At 39.8% G+C, this 24,542-nt stretch overlaps 2 protein-coding genes across 8 annotated transcripts; one reads left to right on the forward strand and one right to left on the reverse strand.

Moving 5' to 3' along the window:
• Positions 1–38: 38 nt before the first annotated feature.
• aspg (asparaginase homolog (S. cerevisiae)) lies at positions 39–16,818 on the reverse strand. 7 transcript variants are annotated; one of them, XM_034858800.1, is made up of 18 exons: positions 16,347–16,818; positions 13,616–13,739; positions 12,886–12,921; positions 10,640–10,751; positions 10,330–10,455; positions 10,152–10,235; positions 9,341–9,467; positions 9,140–9,252; positions 7,715–7,900; positions 7,485–7,598; positions 7,244–7,363; positions 5,809–5,904; positions 4,716–4,879; positions 3,231–3,317; positions 2,664–2,763; positions 2,494–2,559; positions 2,306–2,341; positions 39–1,173 (listed from the first exon to the last, which is right to left on the reverse strand). In XM_034858800.1, the coding sequence occupies exons 1-18, from the start codon at positions 16,576–16,578 to the stop codon at positions 1,156–1,158; spliced, it is 1,941 nt and encodes a 646-aa protein (XP_034714691.1). In that variant the 5' UTR covers positions 16,579–16,818; the 3' UTR covers positions 39–1,155. The 7 variants fall into 7 exon arrangements, with proteins under 7 accessions (XP_034714691.1, XP_034714692.1, XP_034714693.1 ...); XM_034858801.1 differs by having other exon boundaries at positions 39–1,170; positions 16,347–16,817; XM_034858802.1 differs by lacking the exon at positions 12,886–12,921 and having other exon boundaries at positions 16,347–16,817.
• Positions 16,819–21,092: 4,274 nt separating this feature from the next.
• On the forward strand, positions 21,093–23,826 carry arf6b (ADP-ribosylation factor 6b). Its single transcript, XM_034858875.1, has 2 exons — positions 21,093–21,358; positions 21,623–23,826. The coding sequence occupies exon 2, from the start codon at positions 22,277–22,279 to the stop codon at positions 22,802–22,804; it is 528 nt and encodes a 175-aa protein (XP_034714766.1). The 5' UTR covers positions 21,093–21,358; positions 21,623–22,276; the 3' UTR covers positions 22,805–23,826.
• The last annotated feature ends 716 nt before the right edge of the window (positions 23,827–24,542 follow it).

Here is a 24,542-nt window from a genome sequence, read left to right on the forward strand (position 1 = left end):
ACAGTAGCAATCACAGGAGACATCGGTTTGAAACTAGATTTATTTCTGTTGCTTTTATTTTTTCACAGTAGGAAGACCACATAATTATTTTGTCTCACAGACACACACTTTTGCAATACAACAGTAGGTAAATAACTGCATTGGTAACAATTTAAAATCATTTCAATTCTTTTGCACTTTAAAGTCACATTAATGGGATTAAAAGGGGTAAACATTAAAGTGTAAAAAACTGGCCTATAGATTGATGTAATCAACTTAAAAAAACAAACTTGATACACAACAAAGGAAAAGGAAAGCAAAGCAAGTTATTTTTTTTTTTTATCGTGGACACAAGAGACTATCAGAAAACATTCATAAGACATAATGATCCACTGAAACTGTGGGCAGTCTTTAATTGACTCACACAATGCTAGTCTGAATTTCTATTTCAAAGTGAGATATGTAGCTTTTCCAGCTTAGTAATCACTTTAAGAAACAGGCTGGATGAGTCTGAAAGGTAACTACGGGTTTTTGTAGGACCTGTTTGAACAACAGCAAATGAAGACCTCTGTTTCCGGAGCAGCAGAGTAATGCTCCACTTGGATAACACACCAGATAATACATGATTTTTTCCATTGGTTTACATGATACTTTCCAGCTTCTCACTGTAAAAATAAGCATACAAATACAATTTGTGAATGTACCCTGTAGTTGCAGAGAACATGAATATATTGCCATAGCAAGAGACATTACTCGATCAAGTAATTTAGCAAACCTCCGTCACTGTTGAAGGAGTAATGGGAGCTTTCAGCACTCTCCATGATAAAACAGTTCAGGTGTGTTTCACCCTTAATCCCTGATTAGACCTTCTTATTCAGTAGGACATGTTTGGAACACATACATGTAGTATTGCAGTTTGTGATCAGCTTGCACTTACAGCAGTGGTTCCACAATATTGTACAATCAATGGGTTTGGAGGGAAACACTTTGAGCAACGATGGCTATAAAAAGTATTAAGGAATTGACAGAAAGTGACAGCAAAGCTGTGAAATTCAACAGGACAGTGGACAGTGTGTATAGGACGGCTTGTGGGGGGAAGTGGATTCCAACAGTCACAGGACGATTCCTGTTGGTTAAGGTAGATTCAGCTCACAGTCCTGTCGGGGTGGCTATGGGTTAGATCACTTTGCTCTGCTATGGAGACAAAAAAAAGAGACAAGATAAACAGGGAGCACTGGGTAGTTGAGAGGTGTTTCAGTGTGATTAACTACCAGTGTGTACACACAAACACACCCTGGTCAGCCCGGTGTAAAGCAGGCTGCACAGGTTTAGCATTCACAGTCATTGGTAGGCAGGCATTAAAAGGTGATCAGACATTATCTGACGTAGTTTTGATGAAACTTGTCTTGTCAAATAGTTCCACTGACAAGACCAAAGTGATCTGTGTGTTTTGTTGTTGTGAACTGAGCTATCATCGCAGCACGTCCAGTCTGCAATACCACTTGATGGCTAAGCACACAGCTAATGAGAATTCTCTCCCCCCCTTGTCAAAATATTTGTTTCCCCCTTTTATTGATGGACAGTGTTACATTGTGTGAGAGATTATTTTTCTCCAAGGGAGAATATTACTTGTGAAATTAAACACTATAGGCTTTATGTCAATCTTGTTGTCAATAAAAAAAACATTTGCACAAGGCAAGCTAATCTACCTTTCCATGTTGATAAGAGCATTAAAATGAGAAACAATATAATAGGAAAAAAAGAAATCAAGGGACATTTAGAATAGATAACAATGTACATTTAAATCTTTTAATGGTTTGACAGCACTAGCATTTTTCAATACAATTTTTCAATTACAAGTGCTCTTTTGTTCCAAACTTTGAGTTCTCAGTGCATCAAAGTGTATCGTGTGTGTTATTTGAAATAAAATATGCACAAGGGCCCCATGGGCCAATGATGATTGGGACTGTTGGAACAGGGACAACTGAGCCCTTTCTCTCCCACTGTCTGGAGCCAGGTGAGGTGGCAGCTCTGAATTGTTTGTTGGTGTGAATGCATTTGTTGTGTACATGTGTGTTTTAGTCCTGCCCAAGACTGTGACCTATCCAGAGGTGTAACCTGCCTCTTGTGCAATGCATGCTGGGATCCACAAGCAGTTTATAAAATGCATGGACGGACGGATGGATGGATTGACTGATTGATAACAGGCACAAGGGCATGTACAACAAAGAAAAAGGGAGCCATAACAGCCCTGTTAAACTGGATCACATGCTGAATATGGGAAACGTATAAACTGTGAAACACACATTTACTACATCTCATTTACCTCCTCCTCATCATCATTAAACCAACCATATAATGTCTGAAATTAAACAAAACAAATGTGTTATTAGGATGCAGTTATACACAGAGAATTTTTCCAATATGAATTTTACACTAGTGTGCATATTAAGTTAAAGCTGTCTGAGCGAAAGAAACAGAGATGGAGCAGCTAGAATGGAAAATAGTGGTTACCTCGGCTTTTTTGCTCAGGAGTTGGCCTAAAAATGCCACCACTTCCTGATTGCCAGCAGTCTGGGCCTGTGACAGGTGAAAAAGGGTTAATGCGACATGGTTAATAAGATAGGGTTTTCCCTTCATGAATTGTGGTATTTCAAAGTGGAATACGTGTCTCTAGAACCCACCGCTCCAATTGCTGCCTGTCCATCGTAGCCTGGTTTATTCAGATCAGCTCCGGCAAGACTCCAGATTTCTAGGCCATCCAGGTCTGCGTTGGCTGCCAGGCTGACGCACAAAAGGACATGACATGAGTTTATATGGAAAAGGGCTCTGTTTCCTAAAGTCTGCATTATCAACAATGAAATAGCCACTGGCTGAATGACAAGTTGTGTAAAAATACCTTTTTTTTAAACTAGGCCAGCAGTACAAGGGAATAAATCAATAGAGTTTTCACTTATTCAGCCATGCTCAATGTACCTTACAAAGGTGTGTTTCAGAAACTGTAACTTGGAATTGTCTCAACAAAACCTGTCGGGTATTCTTAGGCACATAAAAAAAACAGAGGCCGGCCGGTGTGTCGTACACCTGGCGACACTAGAGACAGAACAGATCCAAAGCTATGTTGCCAGGGAGCATTCCTACAGTTTGTGTGACAGTGGGACAACTGGTTGAGCCTGAGTTAGCGCTGTAGCATGGGTCAGTGCAATGATGGCTGAGAAACCATTACATTTGGGGCTTTTTATGTGTCTCACCTGCAAAGTTTGGTTCCTGCTTCATCCAACTCCTCTTTGGAGAAGTGGGCTCCTGTCTTTCTCAGCAGCTTCACAACATCCTTGTTCCTACGTTATTCAGAGGACATACATATACATATAGATACTTATTACTATAAGTAATACATACATATTACTAGCATATCATTCAGTTAAAAAAGCTGACACTAAAAGCATCGCTAATAAATCCTGTTCAAAAGGATAACTTATATAATGTTGTTTTTAAACAATTTAATGCTCTTTGACTTTCCGAGCCAGTATGGCAGTGATTGTAGTTTGGCGTGTAAGAACAAGTTCCTCATCCCCTGCAATCAACCACCCACGCACAAGTCACCTGCAGTGACACTTGGTGACAGGATGTTTGTTTTTAAATTTAAAAAAGAGTTAATAGCTTAGCTTGCTATGTAATGAGGTAAGTTACCTAAGAGTTCAAACTGACACTTAAGGTTGTTAGGTATGTAGAGGCACAGCCAATGAAACTATAAAGAATTAAGAAAACTTCCTGTAGACCGTAAAGAAGCCAGTATCTTTCATCTGTGAAACTGGGAGCAGGTTGGTAGGACTGGTTCAGAGGACACTCCCCATAGTTGTTCCTTAACCCTGCTTTCTCTATGCTTTCTGTCACTCCTTATATGGGCATCAGGCTGTAGTGCGCTGTAAAATGCCAGTGACATTCAAAGCATGTGAGACATGGTGACATCCTGAAAGTTCAAACTCAAAACTCCAGTTCTAATTACTTAGAGTCATTTCATGAAATACATTCAGAAAGGACAAAGTGAGCGGAGGTGTGTAGCACAGGAAGTGTTAATATGGCAGGTGTTAGCGCACCAATGCATCCCTCTATCATCACAAAGAAAACAAGTCCTTACTTGCAGTGCCAACCGTTAAAATAGGACAACAGCCATTTGGCACAGCTTTGACAAATACAACGTTTACACCCTGAGGCTCAGCATAGCGCTAAAACTGAAACATTAAGCGTGGCTTTTGCCCGATAGACATTTACAGCAATGTCAACGAATGACAAAAAAAAAAAGCTTTGGTTAAAATAAACACTGTCTAAACTGTCAATTGATGACAATTAGCCTAATTAGTTTATAATTATTGCCTGGCCTCTAAACTTCATTACAAGTTGCTCCCCTGGACTCAACGCCCCCCCGACAGCTGCTGCTCCATTCCTGTCATTTAGGCAGAGCCAGATTCTCTACTTTTCCTTGCAGCAGTTCATTTAATGAAGTCTATAGCATCTATAGCAGCTATTAACAACATATTTTGAGGCAACACTAAAATGTTACTAATGGCCAAATGGGGAGATTTAAAATGTTGTGTTTGGAACTTTATAAACAACATTATTACTTAGACTTATCTTTATTAATCCTTTTGGGATGACTCCCGCAAGGAAATTGAAACAGACGGATAAACACCAACCAACACATCAGGCCTTACTCTTTAAAAAGAGGGGATTCTTACCTAAAGCGTACAGCGTTGCTTAGGGGGGTGTCCCCATAGCGATCTTTAGCATAGACTGTAGCTCCCTGACCCAGTAGGTACTCCACCAGTTTGAGGTTGCCCTCACAGGCGGCAACATGCAGGGGAGTGCGTCCATCATAGTCACCCAGAGACAAGTTACTGCCCTGTGCCAAAGATACACATGAAAACATCAGTGTACTTCACCAGGTGGATGGAGAATAGGTCTGGTGATATTCTGTATTTTTCTTAAAAAATAAAATAAAAACCAACAAAATTGAAAGACCAACACTAAAGTAAGAAGTATTATCTATGAGGCCAAAGCTTTTTCCTACTTTTACCAGCCTTATTCTTAACAGTGCAATTTCTGTAACTTTCTATATTACTGCTGAGCAGCCTGTGTAGAACAGAGGCGACAAACAAACCCATTTATAAATAAATAAGTAGAAGGAGGATAAATGAAAAACAAAGTGAAAAAAATAAATAAACCTTATAGACAAAGTTCACCACAAGCAGGGGAAATGTATGAAACATTTGCTGTAGGTGGTAAAAATGTAGCCCATTTAGTAGCACATTAAATGTGTCGGACAAGTTAAATGTGTCCATAGAAAAGCTAATACCAGCAGCGACTGCATACAAGTTGAGCCACATACAAACACGTGACCGCTGGGGCAACTCTGGGCCTGCCTTACCAGTCCAGCCTCATGTTTTGTTTACTTGTGTGCCTGTGTGTTTCCAATACTCTTCTAATACAGGAACAGCAACCCTGGAAATTTGTTAAACCATCAGTGTTTAAGGTTCGCCTGGGTGCGTTGACCGCACAAAATAAACATGATTGAGATAAGCCTGGTTAAATGCTGCTCTTCTGGCATTAAAGTTTTGCGCTAGACTGTGTTTAGAGTGTCATAGCCTCAGAAGGTCGATGCATTTGATTTGGATGGTAATAGGCTGACAGGGCAAATTTCCCGGTGCAACACTTCCCTGAAACAAAGGGTGTGTGTATGAAAGGGTTATTACATTTCATGACAAACAATTAAAAGTCTGTAATGGTTATCAACTGTGGGTAGTGTGCAGTTGAGATTGTAGGGTTGCTCACCATTTCCTTTAGGGCTTTCAAGGCGTCTATGTCTCCGATCTTAGCAGCAGCACATGCCAGGGTGGGATTCAGGGCATCACGGATGGTTTCCAGCTCCTGTATACACCACAGACTTTAATCAGAAACCTTTCAAATAAAGATACTTCCTGATACTGATTCCGATACCTAAACTTGTACATCAACTGACACCGAGTTAACAATATATATATATTTTAGTTATATTTTAACAGCTGTATACTACTAAAACTGTATCAATGTGATATGATTGCTATCATTGTTGTAAGGCTTGGCTCGGGTTAAAACCCGATTCAATAAAGAATGAATGCCATTGAACTATGTTTATCATCTTGTTTGACAGTCAGTCATAACCAATAAAGAAAATAAACAAATGAACCTAGAAATAAAAACAAATAACTGTGCATCCACAATTTAATTAAATAAAAAGCATTTAGCATTTTAAACAGTACAATAACAATATAAAATCGGTGGTGAAACTGAAATTGGCAACTCTTAGTGCCACCCTTGAAGTTTAGCTTACTGAACACATTACAGTTTCACTGGTGGGATTTTCCAGTGTAAATTATTGCCAAATTGCGAGCATTTTGCTAACGTTAGCTCTAACAAAAATGACACTCTGACACAGCGCTGTGGAGATGGGCCTGGCACTACGAGACTGGTTCCGGTTAGGACTGCTAACAAGCTAGCAAAGAGCTAATGTTAGCAAATGGCAGCGTGTTATCTGGGTGAAATTACTTTAAAGAATATTTTTAGGGCCTAAATGATGTGGTACCGGATGGGTGCATAGATTCGCATTCTCGTCGATACCACATCTGAAGCTCAAATGACGCTGCTTGGACACTAGCTTTCCTAAGTGTGGTTTTAGCCATGATACAAATAACTACCCTGTCTTAGACTCTGGGCCCTGTCCAAATAAAGTTGCAGTGCACCAACAGCATAGCACAGTTGTCAAATGTGGCTATTGCGGCTACTGTGTGAAGCAAGAAGAGGTTTTTGGATGAAGACTGACGCTATGTCAGTCTAATATATCCTCCTAAGGTTGACGGTTGAATTAATTTAATAAAAAACTTAGTGCCTTATGTGGCACTAAGTGTGAGTTGGGAAAATGAAGTTTGAGGTCCCCTGCTGGAGCTGCTCCCCCCCCAGACCTGATACCAGATAAGCGGACAAAGATGGATGGATGGAGGATAGTGCCGGCCTGGCGTAACTTCATTTGAGCTTTTGACAAGGTAGGCTAAATGCTATAAAAGAGAACTTCTACTTGTTTGGCAAATTTTATGTCTAATCATGACTAGTCAAGGGATTTTTTTCATCGGATAAGCTAAAAAGAATTGGTTTTGTTGGAAATCCAGCCGTTTGTATGGTGAAGTGATAGGTAGTGACACTATTGAAGTCTGTATATGGGAGGTGCCCTCACCTCTTTGCAGCTGATGTTGAGAGACTTGGCGATGACCTGGATGAAACGGCTGTCTCTCAGACACAGCTTGGCTCCTGCCAAGTCGGAACTCATCTCACCTCGCAGGTTATGAGCCATCATCTAGAACACACACACACACACACACACACACAAACACACTTGACCTTCATTATTATTATTATTATTATATATATATATATCTCTGTTAAAAGCAATATTACTTTTGAAACTAGGCACTGACCATTTTCTTTTCATCAAGAGTCATGTCTTCCTGGGCTAATACGTAAGACAGCTTTGAAAGGGCAGCCTCTGGAGTCATGTCATGGCCAGCTATCAGCCCTGCATCCTTCAATACCTGAGAAGTCATAGGTATATGTTATATATATATATTTTTTTTTAATTTATTTTATTCTCTCAACTGGACAGCCCGTCACAAAAATGTAGTAAATGGGTCAGTAGTAGGTGACATGCCTTGCCAGTGGAGTAAGCTGCAGACACGGTTCCCCTCAGACACTGGGTGCAGTTCATGATGATGACACCAGAGTTGGTGGCCTCCTTCAACTCATGCAACAGGTCAGGTCGGTTGTCGGGGGCATTTCCACTGCCGTAGGTCTCCAAGACCACACCCTCCATGGGCGACTGTAGGAAAGCCCTTACCTGGACACAGAATGCAAAGGATTTCCCATTACAAACTCCTATGATTTATGGCCAACTGAACTGGCTTCTTAAATCTGAACAATCAATTTGAGGAATTAGTATTCCATGTTATCTTTCTTGCAGCGCGTTTCACACCAATCCACTCTCCTAAACAGCCCATCTGGTGACATCTATGAGACCAGTATCTCAGTCGCTGGTTGGCTAGCAGGGAGGCCCTATACCACCTCATTAGCCATGGCATATGACTACAATGACAGAAATGGCAGGAAGGAGAGCAATTAATTTAAAAAGGTGCTAGCAGGCATAAAGTCACTTGGCAGGACCAGAACAGTAACCATTAAATGTTAGAAGAAGGCGACATTAAAAGTGTCAGGTTTGGTCTTTTTTTTTTTTTATGTGATAAGCAGTTTAATACATTTAACTTTTTGATGCAGATAACAAATGAAGCTCTTACATAGCAGAGACAGGTGCACACGAGAGCCTGGTGCCTAATCAACACACCTCATAAAGGCAGTTAAAGGCTGTAAGAAAGTCTTGATAGCCAAGCTGGGAAGCGGGAGCAGATTGAGACAATAAAGTTACTCTCCCAGCAGCCTCTGCATGGGGAGGTGCAGCTAAATGTTTCAGCATCTACGCCAGGGGATTGGTCATGGCCCATAACTCCTTCTCATCTTTCTCTGGCTGAGCTTTGATGGCAGTTGACATGACCAGGAAGGTAACGGAAGATGGGTGATAACACAAATAAAATGAAGTTAACTATATTTTATTGCAGTTAGACAAAACCGCTGGTTTAAGCAGTTAGTTATCTTTAAAGAACATATAGTTAATTCAATTTTAATACACTTTAAAACTATTAAACTTTTTTTTCTTTAATTGTAGCATGCTGGTCAAATTTTTTTAAATCTACTCCTATCCTAATTCGACAATATGATTTGGTGTTGATGTGAATGTGTTGTGTTATTACCTATAAATAAAAGAACATACATCAGGTTACATTATTAACATAAGGTGAATTGTAATATTATGAAACAAATTATCTAGCAGTTGATAATTGATCTGTACTGTGATTCTTTTGTCTGAAGCGTGTCCCACAAACCTGAACATATCAGTCAAGACTCTGCAAGAAGCAATCCATCAAACTATAAGCAACTGAATAATTCCACCCCCCAAAAACCTCTAGACATGTGGCTGTGACAGAGAGAGTAAACACCTCTGTCCAGTCGGGGCTGAGCGACTTACAGTAGCAGCGGTGATCCCTGGGAAGAGCCTGAGCAGGCCCACGTTCCTGTTCAGCTTAGGGCTGACTTTAAACTTTTCTGTGGTGTTTGCCCTCCACACCGTATCCCAGTTGACTTAGGGAAAAGATGCAGAAAACATATTAGGAAAAAGTGACGTTTATTTTTCACATATAGACAGACCCATTACACCACACTGGCTTACTTGTAATGTCCACTTCAGCAGTGGCCAAAGGGGGCAAGTTAGGAGAGGCGAATGCATTGAAACTCCCATTATCCACCTTGGTCGAACGATTTCCTCTGTAGAGTTTGTTGTAAAAATACAGGCACACCTGAATAGAGGCAAATACATATTCATTGGAAACATGAAACATTTACTCTTATATCATTTGAACATTGCAGAACTAAACATATACCTAACATATACGTAACCTGTGTACACAGTCTAAAGATAGCATCCTTTTTTATTAAAACTCACTAGTCAGAGAAAAACATAGTCTGTTTAATGCACTCCCTATATGCTAAATTAAAGTCAGTGGACAACAATTTGACTGCACTTTAGTTGTAGATCGATAGACATAGATAACACTTTCGGTGTTCTTCCTGTTAGTTGGTGTTCAGTATTGCGAAACACTGTCATTAGCAAGTCGTTTAGGAGAGCTTTTGTTTCCTTTTGCATGTCAGTGGTGCCGACACCAATCTATGCCAAACACGCCGTATTTTCTCAGTATGGCAAATATATAGGGACATCATATTACAGAATCCTGACTTATTTTCATTTATCAATTAATTTAAAATTAATTTATCATTTATCAACCCATTACATAAAGTTTTGATAGTAATAAAGGAAAGCTCACAAAAGAAAGACACTATAGGTGATCACCATATTTACTCTCTTTCTCTCTTAAATTTATAAATATTTTTCCTCTTTGAAGCTCCGAATTAAAATTAAATGTCTCTAATAATCTGATATCATGTAGGCGAGTGGTATTTATGTTCCATCTCCATTTCTGTACCTCAGGAATGACAAACTGGCCAGCAATAAGCAGCGCCCCCAGCAGGTTGTCTATGCCATCATTCCTCATCTCATAGATCGGCACCTGAAGACAGGATATATTTTGTTCTTAAGAGGGCTGTAAATACTTTAAAAAAAATGTTTTTCTTTCTTGGACTCTTGAGGACAGCAGCTCTAACCTGTGATCCAGTGATGATGATTGGTTTGCCCAAATTTTCACACATGAAGGACAGGGCAGAGGCTGTGTAGGCCATAGTGTCTGTGCCATGGAGGATCACAAAACCATCATAGTTTTCATAGTTTTCCTAAAAAAAAGAAAAAAAGACCACATAGTTTAATAAAATAAAAACATAATTTATATGACAGGGTAAATACAATTTTCTAGCAATATGAATATTATAGGTCCGATTGATTAAATTATGAGGTGTTTGTTTAGAAACAGAGTCGGTGAAAAAGCTAACAATTGAAAATAGATCCAGCAGCAAGTACCTCGATGTCCTTTCCAATTTTAGCCCAGTCTTCTGTGGTCATATTAGACGAGTCCAGCAAAGGGTTGTACTCTAAAAAAGTGTAGACTATCCTGCTGTTGCTTTTACTCAGCCTAGAAAAGAAAGAGGTTTATTTAGTTTATGGTAGTATATACACAAATTTAATATTTTTTTTTTTTAAATAGTGCAAACCAGCAGTTTAGGTTTTGCAACAAACGCGTTCACTACAAAACACATAACGGACACGTGGTTAAAACAAATGATTATCTTCACTGTGACGAATGATTATTTGTCTTCCATGTACTCGTTTAACAAAGTTGGATCAAGTTCTGGTTAAATTTGAGAAGTGACTTTAAAGAAAGAAAGAGGAACGCTAAAAAACAAACCGACTTTGCGAAGCGAGACAAAGTCTATTTAGGCAGGCCTTCTGTCTCAGCAGTGGGGTGCCAAAACACTGAGGGAGAATTTTGGAAGTGTAAAAGGGAGGGGCATGGTTGGCTTTGTTAAAGACAGCAGTACCTTAAAATATGCCATTTTTCCTTTCCACAGTAAATACTTAATGTTCTGTGGAGCTTTACCACCCTGTATTGTAAATAAAGGCAGAGCTGAGGGACGTTACGTGGCTGACACGATTTTGAGGGTTCTTTAGTAAGTCATTCCAGGTTAGGGCGAAAGTCCATGTTTTTTTTTCATTCCGATAACAAGGAAGAGAGCTTTGTATACATGTGTATGTCACCTCTAACTTGAGTTTAACTCAGGCGTCCCACCAACCACTCTGTATAAAGCAGAGTTTAATCTCTCCTTTAAAGAAAGAGTGGGACATCCCCCCTATAACATAAAGATCGGAGGTGAATGGAACAGCAGGGGGACGACCAAGCGAGCCCCAGTTCACCCAACCAGGGGTCTTACAGACACTCTTCTAATTAACCATAAGTCCATACACGACTAAAGAACATATGTTGATGATAATCTTGAAGCCAAAGGGCCCGAAAGAAAACACTATTCAAATAACCAATTATTCATCTATCTGGCAGGGTACCCTAAGGTGTTGCGAAGCTACACATTAGCATACCCATGCTAAGATGCCTCATTGCTTACGAATAATGAATGTCTCCGTGTGTGTGTGTGATTTAAGAAGTGGAAGAGGAGAGTTGGGGCGGGGGGGGGTGCAAGCAGCCTTGTGGCGTTGCCTCTCAACATCACATGAATAAAGCTTTTGAGTAAATCAATAAACTAATTCCCTCCTTCAACACAGGCTGGGACTGCATAATATCAACATGTTTTATACTTTGCAGTAAGCCAACAGTAGATTCAGTTGATATTAACACTATGCCAACTTGAGGATGAGCAAAAAGTAAATCACATTTTCACCACAAACAATGACAAGAAATTTAATAAAAACATGCTCATGGATTCCTGTTAAATTTAAATAGTATTACTATGTTAGTCAAAGTAAACTGATTGCTATCATTTAAGACATCTACCAAACAGCTAATTAACAAACATAAAGCTCTTGTGCAGTTGCTGAAGGTGTAGGAGCAGTGCGTGGTTGTAGAGTGTAAAGCTGAAAAGTCCTCCGAAATTATTTTTCAAAGCCGTACAAACATATTACAGTCTGCCACCACCCGATATATGTATACCTTATCTTTACCATACACCCCACTGCCGCTACGCCAATTTTCACAGCGGCAGTCAGAGAGTGAAGGAAGTATGGAAATGAGCAAGTAAGGGTACGTTTCTGGCAGAGGTGCCCCCACTATTGCTGACAATTAAGAAAATGAAGAGGCCGTTGATCAGCTGGGGAGGCCTGTCACAAGGGGCTCCACTCTCACTGCTCCACAGCATAAGCACCAGACATCAAGACAACATTGATTACACAAACAGCAATAGAGTAGATTAGCCTAGCTTTTCTCAGCATGCCAACAGCAGCTTTTCACAAATGAAACCTCGAACAAACATTAGTCTATCTCAGCTTGGCTACTCTTCTGCCACACATAAAAGCAGCTGGCTTGTTGGTGACAGTGACATTAGCGAGCGTAGAGTAGGAGACACAAAAATACTTTTGGCAATGCAAAGCTCAGTGCTCCTGTTTCCTTCCTGGTATTTGCTCCTATTGCCAAAGGCCACGTCGGCAGGCATTTCCCGTCAGGCAAGCACACCCAAACATTTGGTCTTAAGGACTACAGAGACATCAAACCACTCTCAAGTACAGTGCAGGTACACACAATGCTACCAGTACTTCAGTACCCATGAAATAGATTGTCACCATGGGGTTTTTGCCTCCTGTTAAAGCAACAAAAGCAGTTTAGAGTCATTAAAACCACTGCGGAAAGGGAGTTGCTTCCATTCAGTCTCGGCTTTTTCTGACATGAAATGTACCTTGCACTGTGTGAAGACCATTAAACTTACTGTACTCTAGGGTGTTAGATAAACAGTCATTTAAGGTCTGGTTTAGCTCTCTAGGACGAAAAATGAAGAACACACTGCATGACAATCTTTAAGTTCATTATAGGTGACAAATATTCGGAATTAGCAAATGACAATTACCTTTGCTGGTACTGCACACTGTTATACATGCACGTAGAGTAAAAGACACTTGCAACCCTGTGATCACCACTGAGCCTGCATGATGCTCACAATCTTCCAGGTAGCGGATAATTACACTTTACTTTAAATATCAAGGGAACAAAGATAAACCCAGATGGCTGTGACGGGGGTAAAAACAACACATTCATTTTATGCTTTTGTGAAGGGGACTTTAAACAAAACAAAGTTTGTTACATCTATAAGACAGTCATTATATAAAAAAAGTCTATAAAAAAGTAATAGATACTAAACATACACTGAGAACATAAATCCTCACACTTTGTAGACAAGAGCCTAGGAGTCAGAAGAGCACAGCATACTGTAGATTGTTGTAATTTTGAAGTTATAGCTATGTGCTGACTGAGCAGGGAGGAATTCTGGGTGCACTTACGGCAAGACCAGGCTCTTATATCCATAGTACTCAAACAGGCAGGTCTCCTGGGCATACTTCTCATCGTGGAAGAGGGGTAACTTGCGTAGGTTCTGCACAAATGCATTGGCTTGTGGGATTAACACTGTGGGTTACGGAAATAGAAAAAAGGGGTATTGTAACATTTCAAAGCTTTCTCTCTGTAGGATTACTGTTAATCAGTGACAGTGAAAAACAATAGTACAGGGGATTTAAAATCATCTCAACATCTCAACACCTAACATCAGTCTCATACTGAACCCTAGTGGTAAATGTAAGAAATGACACTTGCAGAGGCTTAAAGAATTAATCATAACTAAAGGGGGATTCCCTGTAGTTATGATTCTTATAAACCTTAGAGCACACCATCTATCAAGGGTTCAAAGTAGACTCAACTCATGCTTCAGGAACTGGGACATAGCCTTGGTTTGGTCGTGTGGCAGAAAAAAAGACCCATGCTAGAAACAAACAAAAATATTACTGACACGGGCAGTTGAGTGGCACCTCAGTTGAAAGCGTACGACAGGTTTTGGAGAGTTGCCGGGACACACGAGCGGCACTCGTTCGGCACACGTCAAGAAGCTGCTGAGCGGCACCATAGTGGCAATTTGTCTGCATTTCAGAAACGCTTTATTTCCACCAAGGAGGTTTTGATTTCACCAGTTTTAAAATAAAAAGTAGTAAAAATACACTCTTTTTTAACACTTAGGTTTATAGTCATTTATATCAGCTATAATAATAATAATAAAAAAAAATCCTTGGTTTTATTTTTTAATTTAAATATTTTGTATTTAAAAAAAACACATGGGTTTCTTAATACATTTGACATTTTTAGTTACAACATTGTTTGTTTTTCACTTTATCAGGACTAATCAGCAGCAGAAAAGTCTGGCTTGCCAGTGATAAAGTGCTGCTATAACCCCCCCCCCGCCTAGGTGCACTAGGAATTCCTGCGTAACGTCACTTCTGTTAAGTTTCCAAGTAAAGACCAAACAAAACAGACAAAGCTTGCCCCTCACGCTATGTTTCCATAACAGTAATGCCTAACTGACTAACTGTGGCTGACCCCCCCATCCCCTCCCCCAACCATCATGTCAGTGTTGTATTTTGGTGCACAGCCTGTGCCCCTAGTGTTTGTTTGACGTTTACGACCACTGTGTTGTCTCCCGAGGCCGAGCTTTCTCACAGTGTGTTCAGGGCGCAGGCAGGTAGCGGATCAAATAGAGGGGGGGGGGGGGGGGGGGGGGGGGGGGGGGGCGGGCAAATTGAATCGCGCTGAAACCATGCATGCAGGAACCTTTAAGAGTAAAAAGCCAGGAGATCACTGTGGATGAATGGGTCATACACAGGACTATCACTCAGGAGAGAGACATTTGTGTCCCCTTTTTGAACTAAACTGACTTATTATTTGCAGTTTGGTTATGTTCAGGCAACAAAACTGGGTGCTAAACTGAGTGCTAATGCAAAGTTGACCAATACATCAAATCAATCTAACTAATCAAAGCTACTGACATCTACTCTTGACATTGTTAACTGTGGCACTCCTGTAGCAGCTTGGGACATCTAGTGATGGGCAAAATCATAACCCCCTTGGAGGAAATATAGATAAAATGAATGAAAAACAAAAGAAATTGAGTTTTATAAAAATCATAAAAGTGACTTACTACAGAGTACCTGTCATGAGAAGCAAAGCATGCACACTTGTCCCCTGTAGCTTTCCCGGATTTGCGCCAAATTGCCACTGTGGTGCTGCTCAGCTCGGCAGGTGTCGAACAAATGTCACTCGCTGGCCACTGTCCAGCACGCTGCCACTCACTTTCCACTGCGGTGCCACTTGCTTGTCAATGTCCTGACATCTGTCTGCCATCACTTGGAGGATCTCAACCTTGCTGCAAATGTCAAAGATGTGTGTACCTCCACAATTAAGTGTGATTCATTTCCAGGCCATTTCATTTAGATTCAGAAGCAAACCTTCAACAACAATCCCATTTTATTATAGCATTGTCACCTTTGGGTATAGGCTACTACAGAGTAAATAAGAGGATGTCCAGATGTTGCCCAATGCACTTATGTCAACATGTAGTTATTCATTGAGAGAGATCTGGGATGTCGTTCAAGCTAAAAGGAAAGTTTCATCATGAGGGGCAGCTTGTACAGTAACATTACTGTCTTTAGCACTGCCTGCCTAAAATATTTAACCCTTGTGTTGTCTTCCCGACCACCATGCAACTTTGTGTTTTTCTGGGTTGGTTCAACATTGTTTTTTTTCTACACTTCAATTTTGTCAATTATATTTTAGTCAATTTTGTAACAATTTTTGTCACTGTTTCCAATGTTTTGGGTCACTTTTTCAGCATTTGAAAAAATAATGTTTTTGTAGATTTTTTTTCCCCGCATCATCATTTGTCCTTTTTTTCAAAGTTCTTTTGTCATAGTTCTGATATAGAAAGTTTTTGTAAACGGGTCCAATTTGTCCTGAGGACAACAGGAGGGTTAAAAACTCAATGCAATTTAGTTGGATGTCTAGGTAGAGTCAAACTTTAACTTATTAAAGCTATATGTGTTAGTTCTGATCATCACTGAACTAACCTAGCTTAGACTTTGTATTTATTAAGCTTGCATGTGCTAGCGAGCTTCTACGCTTGTAGTTGCCCCAATGCACAGGACAGAGAAAAAAAAACAATACATTGAATTCCGTTGTAGCCATAAATACCCTCATCATTCAGAGTCATCCCGATGGTTCCTCCGGTGTTGATAACCAGGACTCGCGCCTCGTTACGTAAAGCCACCGGCTCAGTGCACTCGATCGATGTGCAGCTCGATAACATTCTCTTTCCGCATGGATGCAGCAGAATAGTTGTCGCAGGATCAACATCTGTCGGATCAAGCGTAGTCTGTGATAAAACCCGGGAAAGGTATGTCTTGTCGTTGCTGGAATCCGCCATGATGACTTACGAGTAAACCCTGTGCTGCCCCTTTAAAAGCGCTTGTTGCTAGTGTTAAAACAAACCGGTGGTCTTTAAGTGCTGCACCGTTGAAAGAAGGTACCGTTTCTTCGTTCTTTTATGTAGCGCTGCAACATCCATCATTATCGTGTGACGTGTAAAACAGAGGGCGGTACCATCGTTTTGATTAAACACGTGTAGCCTACAGTACGAAGCGTCTCCTGTTATGTTGCCCTTGAAACGCCGACGGACAGTGTACACTCTGACGTCAGTGATAGGGGATGGTTTCAAAGGCAGCCAACATATTGGACTGGACAGCATTGGTGTCATTGGTGTCAACTCGTCTGCACTACTGTATGTGGTTACAATAAAACTGCAGAATACATTTTTTAAGAATTTGTTTTGAATATTATTTTTGAATAATATTGACTGCATTTTAATATTTACTGCAAAGGGACCACAGTGTAAATTAGTCTTTGGACTTTATTCTGCCATCCTTGAATGTTTATGTATTTTAATATATTACACAGAGCAGCCTACTGTTTTCCTATTTTTATATTTATGTAGTAAAATAATAAGAACACTACAAATTTACATGGGAAAGCTAAAAGCCTTAACTAGTTTAATCTCAGTGTACCCATTATATCTTGCTTGCTTTACATTAATTACGTAGCCTACTTACAGTGTGAAACTAACTAAATAACAATACTGTACTTGAGTTTTTAAGATACATCTACTTGACCTGAGTATTTCTATTGGTGGACATGTTGTACGGGTTTACATGTGTAGGCCTACATTAAAATGATGTACACATTAAAGGATTCCACTAATTATAATGCAATAATATGAAGTTAAATTGTTGTGTTGTTAATTCCAATAACACCAAAACCATTAAAAGAATGTATTGCCATTTGCAAAAGAAACCATGTCCCTCTGCTTGGTGCAATCCCTTGTTCGAGTTTCCTTTGCTATTTTGAGTATTTATTAAAACTATTAAATAATTGCGTAAGAGAAATAAGATAAATTGGTAAGGGAATAAGAGTTGTGTTGATATATTTTGTGTTTTGTTTAAATTTTAAACAAATCATTCTTTGCTAACTACTAGGGCTTTTTTCCCTTCAGCCTCTGCCTGATTAAAATAAAAAAGCTTATTATTTAAATTTTTAGTGGGGCTGAGATTAAATTTAGGAGGGCATGAGCTTTAAATCTCTGTAGAATGGCACTGCCTTACAATGGACCCAGGTTTCTACCAAGCCCCAAGGACTTTTTTATCATCATTACAGACCATTATAAATAGTACCAGTGTCCTGAAGAGTAGACTGTATTTGATATCACATTTGTCATTTAACTATCAGTGGAAGTAGAACAAATTGTTAAAAATTGATTTAATTCAGCATTGTCCTCTTAGCATTTAACATTGCAATCATATGTTTTCCACATATACAGAGCTCATATTTCACAACAGGGATCAAATGCATACATAGACAAAAATGTACAATTAAACCACAAACTCCAAAGACTTGAAATAAGTACATTTTTCACTTCAATTCACATTTTCATTCCCTCTCTTGTAAAGACTGCTCACTCCTGGGGAAAAATAATGCCAAACAAAATCTTATGTACAATTGAAAAGTCAAGACTTGAACCCAGGGGATTCATAAGATACATTAGTTTTAACCAAATAAAGTCTATGCTCAATGATGTTACAAAATCAAACCTTTTACTCCAGAAATTCTTAAATGTATCTGATTCTAAACTTTTCAATCCTGTAATTGTTATACATTACTTCAACCCAATCCTCCATTTTCTCTGTTTCAGCAACTTCCTGATGATGGCTTTTTTTACCTGCCACTAACCTAACTCTGAATAAGTATTTGTCTCCTCAATATATTATTCTCTGGTTGAATTTTCTATCCAAAAATGTAAAGGAAAGCTCCATTTTCAATCTTTTTCCCCATTCATTTCTTTATTCATTAATTTGAGCCAATAAGGTATTATGGAGAGGCATTCCCAAAAGGCCTGAAAATGATTGGCTTTATTTTCTCCACATTGGAGACTCCACAGTGTCCAACATCTCGTATCCTTAGACTTCTGTTGTGCTGATGTTTACACTGTAGAGTTGCATAATCATTGTTATTAAATCCACTCATTAGATCTTTAACTAGCCTAAATCTATTCAGAAAAAGCATACATATTTAGGTTGAAACCGTTTTATGTGCTGTTTCATCTGCTTCTTTTCACCTGCCAGTAAGGAACTTCATTTGAAGGAAGTTGCCTGCATTGCATATACTTTGTTGTCCTTGTTTTTACCCAAATGTGTATTTCTGTGTATGTACTTTGAGAGCAACAAAAAGCCAAAGCCTAATTCCCTGTATGTGTTTACACTTACTTGGCCATTCAAACAGATTTTTATATATGTTTACATTTCCCCCCATATTCCAACACCCTCAAAACATGTGCTTAGACAAACTACAAGTTTCAGTTGTGTTTAACATAATGTTGAAGCTCTGTGACTGGGAGTTGAACCCAGATGGATTTTGTTGGGCGAGGTCTTTTTAAACTACATGACCCTGTTCCCCTGCATGATTATAATTTGGACGGACTGAATTTTAATCTCCGTTTATAGGTATTTTATATTTCCAGCTTCTCTCAGATCCTCGGGCAGGCTGTTCCAACATCTCGGTGCATAGTACCTAAAAGCAGCATCACCATAAGTTTTTGTTCTGCTCAGTGGAACAGATAAATGGGAAGAGTTGGAGGATCTGAGGGGCCTTCTTCAGATCCTCCAAGATGTTGAGATGTAGTCTGGTGCTGGGCCATTAAGTGCCTAATAAACTAGTAAAAGAATTTTAAAATCAATACAAAAACTAACATAAACAGTGTAAAGATTTTAAAATAGTTGCAATGTGTGCTCTCCTTCTGGTCAGTAGAATTGTGATAAAATTGTCAGTAAACACATCTCAGGACCAGGAGTGATTCTAGGATCTGCCCTTTAGAGGGGTTCAGCCAATGAGAATGTGACACGAATACAGTGCCTTGCTAAAGTGTCAACCCAACCCAATTGTTCTGTCTCTCTTAGTTAGGTTCTGTTTTGACTCTTTTTCCCACATCACCAGCTCCACTGGTCAGGAACATGCACATTTTGGGTGGCAGGGGCTCAGGGAAAAAAAGGCCAAGTAGTTAATAAATAATGATTTATTTGAAATTTACACAAAACACTAAATATATTAATGATAATGTAGCCGTTCTCCTGGAGTGTCATTAGCCTGTATGACCATGATGCCTCAGCTCAACCTTAGCTAGCATTAGTTCATGCATGTTGGCAAGGCAGCTTTATTTGTAAAGCACATTTCAGCAACAGGGCAATTCAAAGTGCTTTATTTAAAATAAGTTAAACAGAGAAACCACAAGTATAAGTAGCCTAATCAGATGTTAACTCGAGTCACGGGCTGCTTAGTCTTTTGTTCATCATTACTCACCTCCACACAAGCCAAGATAAACTTTCTAAGGGACAAGCAGCTGGTAGAGACTGCTGTCTGTCTCTCTGTGTATGTCATAGACAGTTAAAGAAAGGCGTGTGTCTGTGTGTGCGGCGCTCATTACTGACGTTGAGAGAGAGAGAGAGAGAGAGAGAGAGAGAGAGAGAGAGAGAGAGAGAGAGAGAGAGAGAGAGAGAGAGAGAGAGAGAGAGAGAGAGAGAGAGAGAGAGAGAGAGAGAGAGAGAGAGAGAGAGAGAGAGAGAGAGAGAGAGATGGCTCGACAAAGTTTCATCTGTCGATCTGATGTATTGATTTTTTTCTGTATGCAAACGGAAAATATACAGAAATGTATATTCATTAATAATAATAATAATAATAATAATAGTAATAATAAACATGCATCCAGTAAAAGGGGTACTTTCTCTTAAGGAGGAAAAAGGGCAGGTGTTCAAGCCTCTTTTAAAGTCTATGTGTGCATGTGCCTGATTTCTACTTATAATTAAATGACAAATGAAGTATCACATTGGTACCTAAACCCATTACATTTCGATACCCAACTTTGGCACTGTGGGGGGATGCTAGTCCTAGTAATGTTTGCAGATAAAATAACACAGACATTGATTGCCAAATATGTCTATTATCCACATGGCTGTATGCTACCAGCAAGAAAATTGACATCCGTCGTCAAACAGAAAAAAGGAAATGCACAAAAATGATTGGCACGTGCATGGGACTGACTGAATTTAGGTCGCCTATAACTGCCACAAGGGGGGGTTGTAACCCTTTACATACATAGAAAGTCACTAGACAGATGAAAACATTAATGTTAGATAGGCTACTGAAAGTATTCCCAATTGTACCAATGTATTTCCATCAATATGTAATTAAATATGTTTTCATATATAATGTGGTAATTCAAAAGACACCTAACAGAAAATAGTAACAGTTTAGAACAAATCAAAACGTTTCATTCTAACAATAGTTGTTGTGTATAACGTTAACTTATGACTAGCTAGATCCACGGTGTACAAATTCCATTTTTAACATTTTCTTTCCTGTCAGTTTGGGTATTTAATTGTTTATGCTATAAGTCGTGGATACAGACAGTGAGAGCCGTCCTAGCCTTCTTTAACTGTCTATGGAGCTAGCTAGTAGGCAGCAAGTGAATGAAGTAGAAGAGAGGAAGTGGCGGTTAATGCAGCTCCACACCTTTCCGGTGTAACAGCACTGCGACCAGTTCGACTTAAAGGAGAAAGACAAGAGCTGGGGGTATTAATCGGGACAGGAGGGGGAGATAGGAGGTAAAATACTTATATTTCTTAAGTGTTCAACTCAGAAAGATGTGGGCCAAACATTGTGTCACTGCCGCATGTATTTTTTATCCAGATATAATTAGTTTGCAAAAGCTAACTACCGTTATCTAGTTAGCTCAAGGCTAGCTTGCTAGTCAACGAGCTAGCTAATGTTAGCTTGCTATGGCTAGCCTTCTTTAGCAGACATGAGCGGTAATGTTAGCTAGCTTGCTAATTTGGCATGTATGACCCTCCTCTTAAATCTCTTTTCAGGGGATAAGAAGTGGAGTTCCATGAGTGGCTACGTGTGTTGCTGAGTCACCGAGGATTTTGTTTCGAAGACATCCCTCACATCACGTTGACGTTACCCGGCGCGAGGCTTAATGGACTAGCCGCAGAAAACTGCTTTTCTCCCCCGGCAGCTGTGAAGAGAACAAGGGCGCACCCGATGAGGAGGACCGGACACCAGGAGGAAATCACAAGTACCGCGGCTTTTTCGGGGCCTTGTATACACACCGTGTCTGCCCTCTGCAGTTTTTAATCGCCACGGTCTGTCTCTGTCACGCAGCTTCATGTTGATTTGGAGAACAAAATGAACGTCCTGCAACAGCTGCTGCCAACTTCTTAGTCTAACCGTGCCATGTTGTGTACAGGCCCTGAAAACACTGTGATACTCTGAACATAAATGTCCCAGCACTTCACAGGACGCACAGACTTTAAAGTAAAACGCCTTTAGGTACTCTGTGTTAGGTTTTAACATGAGTGTGTATTTTTGACTTTTTGCCCCGCGTATGCTCTTCACTGAGTCATGTTTTCACAAGTTAGACCATAAACGGAAGCTATAGTTAGAGTGAATAATCATCATCATCATCCCGGTATCAGACATTTTTCTCGTTAGGACCAAGTATTTATGCACAATAGTTAAACATGGGGAAAGTGCTTTCTAAAATATTTGGCAACAAGGAGATGAGAATATTAATGCTTGGACTCGATGCTGCTGGAAAGACAACAATCCTTTACAAACTAAAACTCGGACAGTCTGTCACCACAATCCCCACAGTCGGCTTCAACGTGGAGACCGTCACCTACAAAAATGTCAAGTTCAACGTCTGGGATGTTGGGGGGCAAGATAAGATTCGTCCTCTGTGGCGACACTACTACACAGGCACCCAAGGGTTAATTTTCGTGGTGGATTGCGCGGACAGGGATCGCATCGACGAGGCAAGGCAGGAACTCCACCGCATCATTAATGACCGGGAGATGAGGGATGCCATCATCTTGATTTTCGCCAATAAGCAAGACCTTCCTGATGCCATGAAGCCACACGAAATCCAAGAGAAGCTCGGATTGACCCGCATCAGAGATAGGAATTGGTATGTTCAGCCCTCCTGTGCGACCACAGGTGATGGACTGTATGAGGGCTTGACATGGCTAACCTCAAATTACAAATCTTAATGATTGAGTGCTGACTGTTTTAGGTCAAAACTATAATAACGTTGCAAGTAACAAGTAACTTCTCAAAATGAGTATGGTTAAGAAAAAATTGATTTTCTCCCTTTTGATTTTAATACTACGTTTACCCATTGACTAATTTATCTTTAACGGGTTGCTGGCTTAAAGTTTGCTTGTACTCTGTAGCAGGCCTATATAACATTCATTGTCTTGGGGCTTGCTTGATGAATATTAAATGAATTGGTCCTAATGTTAAAGCCACAGCGATCACCACCTTTGCCTATTCTTTTCCCTGTTTTGTATGATTTTTCTAATGAAGCTGAAGTTTTTTTTAAACTTCATTCTTGGATTAAAACTTGTTTCAGGGTTCTTCAGTCTCTGGTGCATTGAACTTGGATCTTCTTTTTTTCTTCTGAGGTGAGATCTTTAAAGTCATGTAGCATACTAGGAGGACTTTGACATTTGTTTTAACACAGTACTGTGATAAAGTATTTCTTCTCAATGGTATTGATTGCTGCAAGGGGGAGGGGGGAGGAAAGAAATCACAACAGCTTATATTTCATAGTCATGTCTCGACATCCGATAAACCAAATGACTTCAGATATGTTTTGATACACCTCCCAGTCCCCTTATGTAGGTCTTGATTGTGCTGAATATTCAACAAACCGGCCTCCAGTAACTCTTAAACATGCTTGTTGATGCATTTTTGATTTTGGGTAACACATAGTCAGTTGACTCAATCTTTCCAAAGGAATGTCATTCAGCTCTGAGCTCTCTCAATCGGATTCCACGGTCGATTAGTCTCGGTCTTGGGACATTATATGATAGCCTATATCTGTAGCATGAGTACGAAAGAACAGTAACCCTACATCAGAATCCATCTGTTGTGCAGTCAGAGGGAGCCATTCACTGGTGAAATGTTGAAGACACCCTGTGGTGCAACTCTTACTCTTATTTTGACTGGGGAAACCATGTACAGAACAATGTCATTGTAATGTCTTATTAAAAAAGTGATTTTAAATCTGTTATGTCTGTCTGGTTTTTCAAGGATTACCAGCAGTTTTTGTGACAAGGTCTGCGTGAGTAATCAAACCATTTATGTATTTTTAAGTAGCTTATTATATAAATGTATAATGTTTCAAGAATGCTCATTTCAAAGTAGAAGTTTGCAGTGTTAACATTTCTTTTGGCTTAATGCTATTGGGCGGATACTTTACAAAGAGTTTATGTCCACCCTTAGTCTAAGTTTCTGGCCTCAGTTCCCTTGTCAGTAGATAAGGCGGGGGGGAATGAAATACACAAAACAGGAAGTCCAACTGCTGGTCTTTTTGTAACAACAACAACAGAGCCTCGTGAAAGTTGGCATTAGAGTTGGAGGGGCGGTGGAGATGAACAGCTGAATGTGAATTTTTGAATGTTGCATGTTGGTGGCGAGCCCTAGTGGAGTTGACTGAGCTGTCAGCCCTAACTTCACCGGTTTGCTTTTGGTTGAGACTGGCATTAAAAAGCAAGTCCGTTATTCTCACTAGGTGAGACGGATGTCTGTTGACTAATGCAGGGATGGTGTTGAGAAAGGGAAATGTAATCGGGTAAAAATGTGTGTTATAAGTTTCCCGTGAAGACACTGGTTGCTAATGAGACAATTTATTGCACTTCACAAATGAACATGCCACTCATAACCATGTGTTTTACTTTTTTTCACATAATCATGGGCACAATAAGTGTTTAATAACGGCAGTAC

The sequence above is a fragment of the Etheostoma cragini genome, chromosome 20 (genome assembly GCF_013103735.1).
Source record: "Etheostoma cragini isolate CJK2018 chromosome 20, CSU_Ecrag_1.0, whole genome shotgun sequence".
Taxonomy (NCBI): domain Eukaryota; kingdom Metazoa; phylum Chordata; class Actinopteri; order Perciformes; family Percidae; genus Etheostoma; species Etheostoma cragini.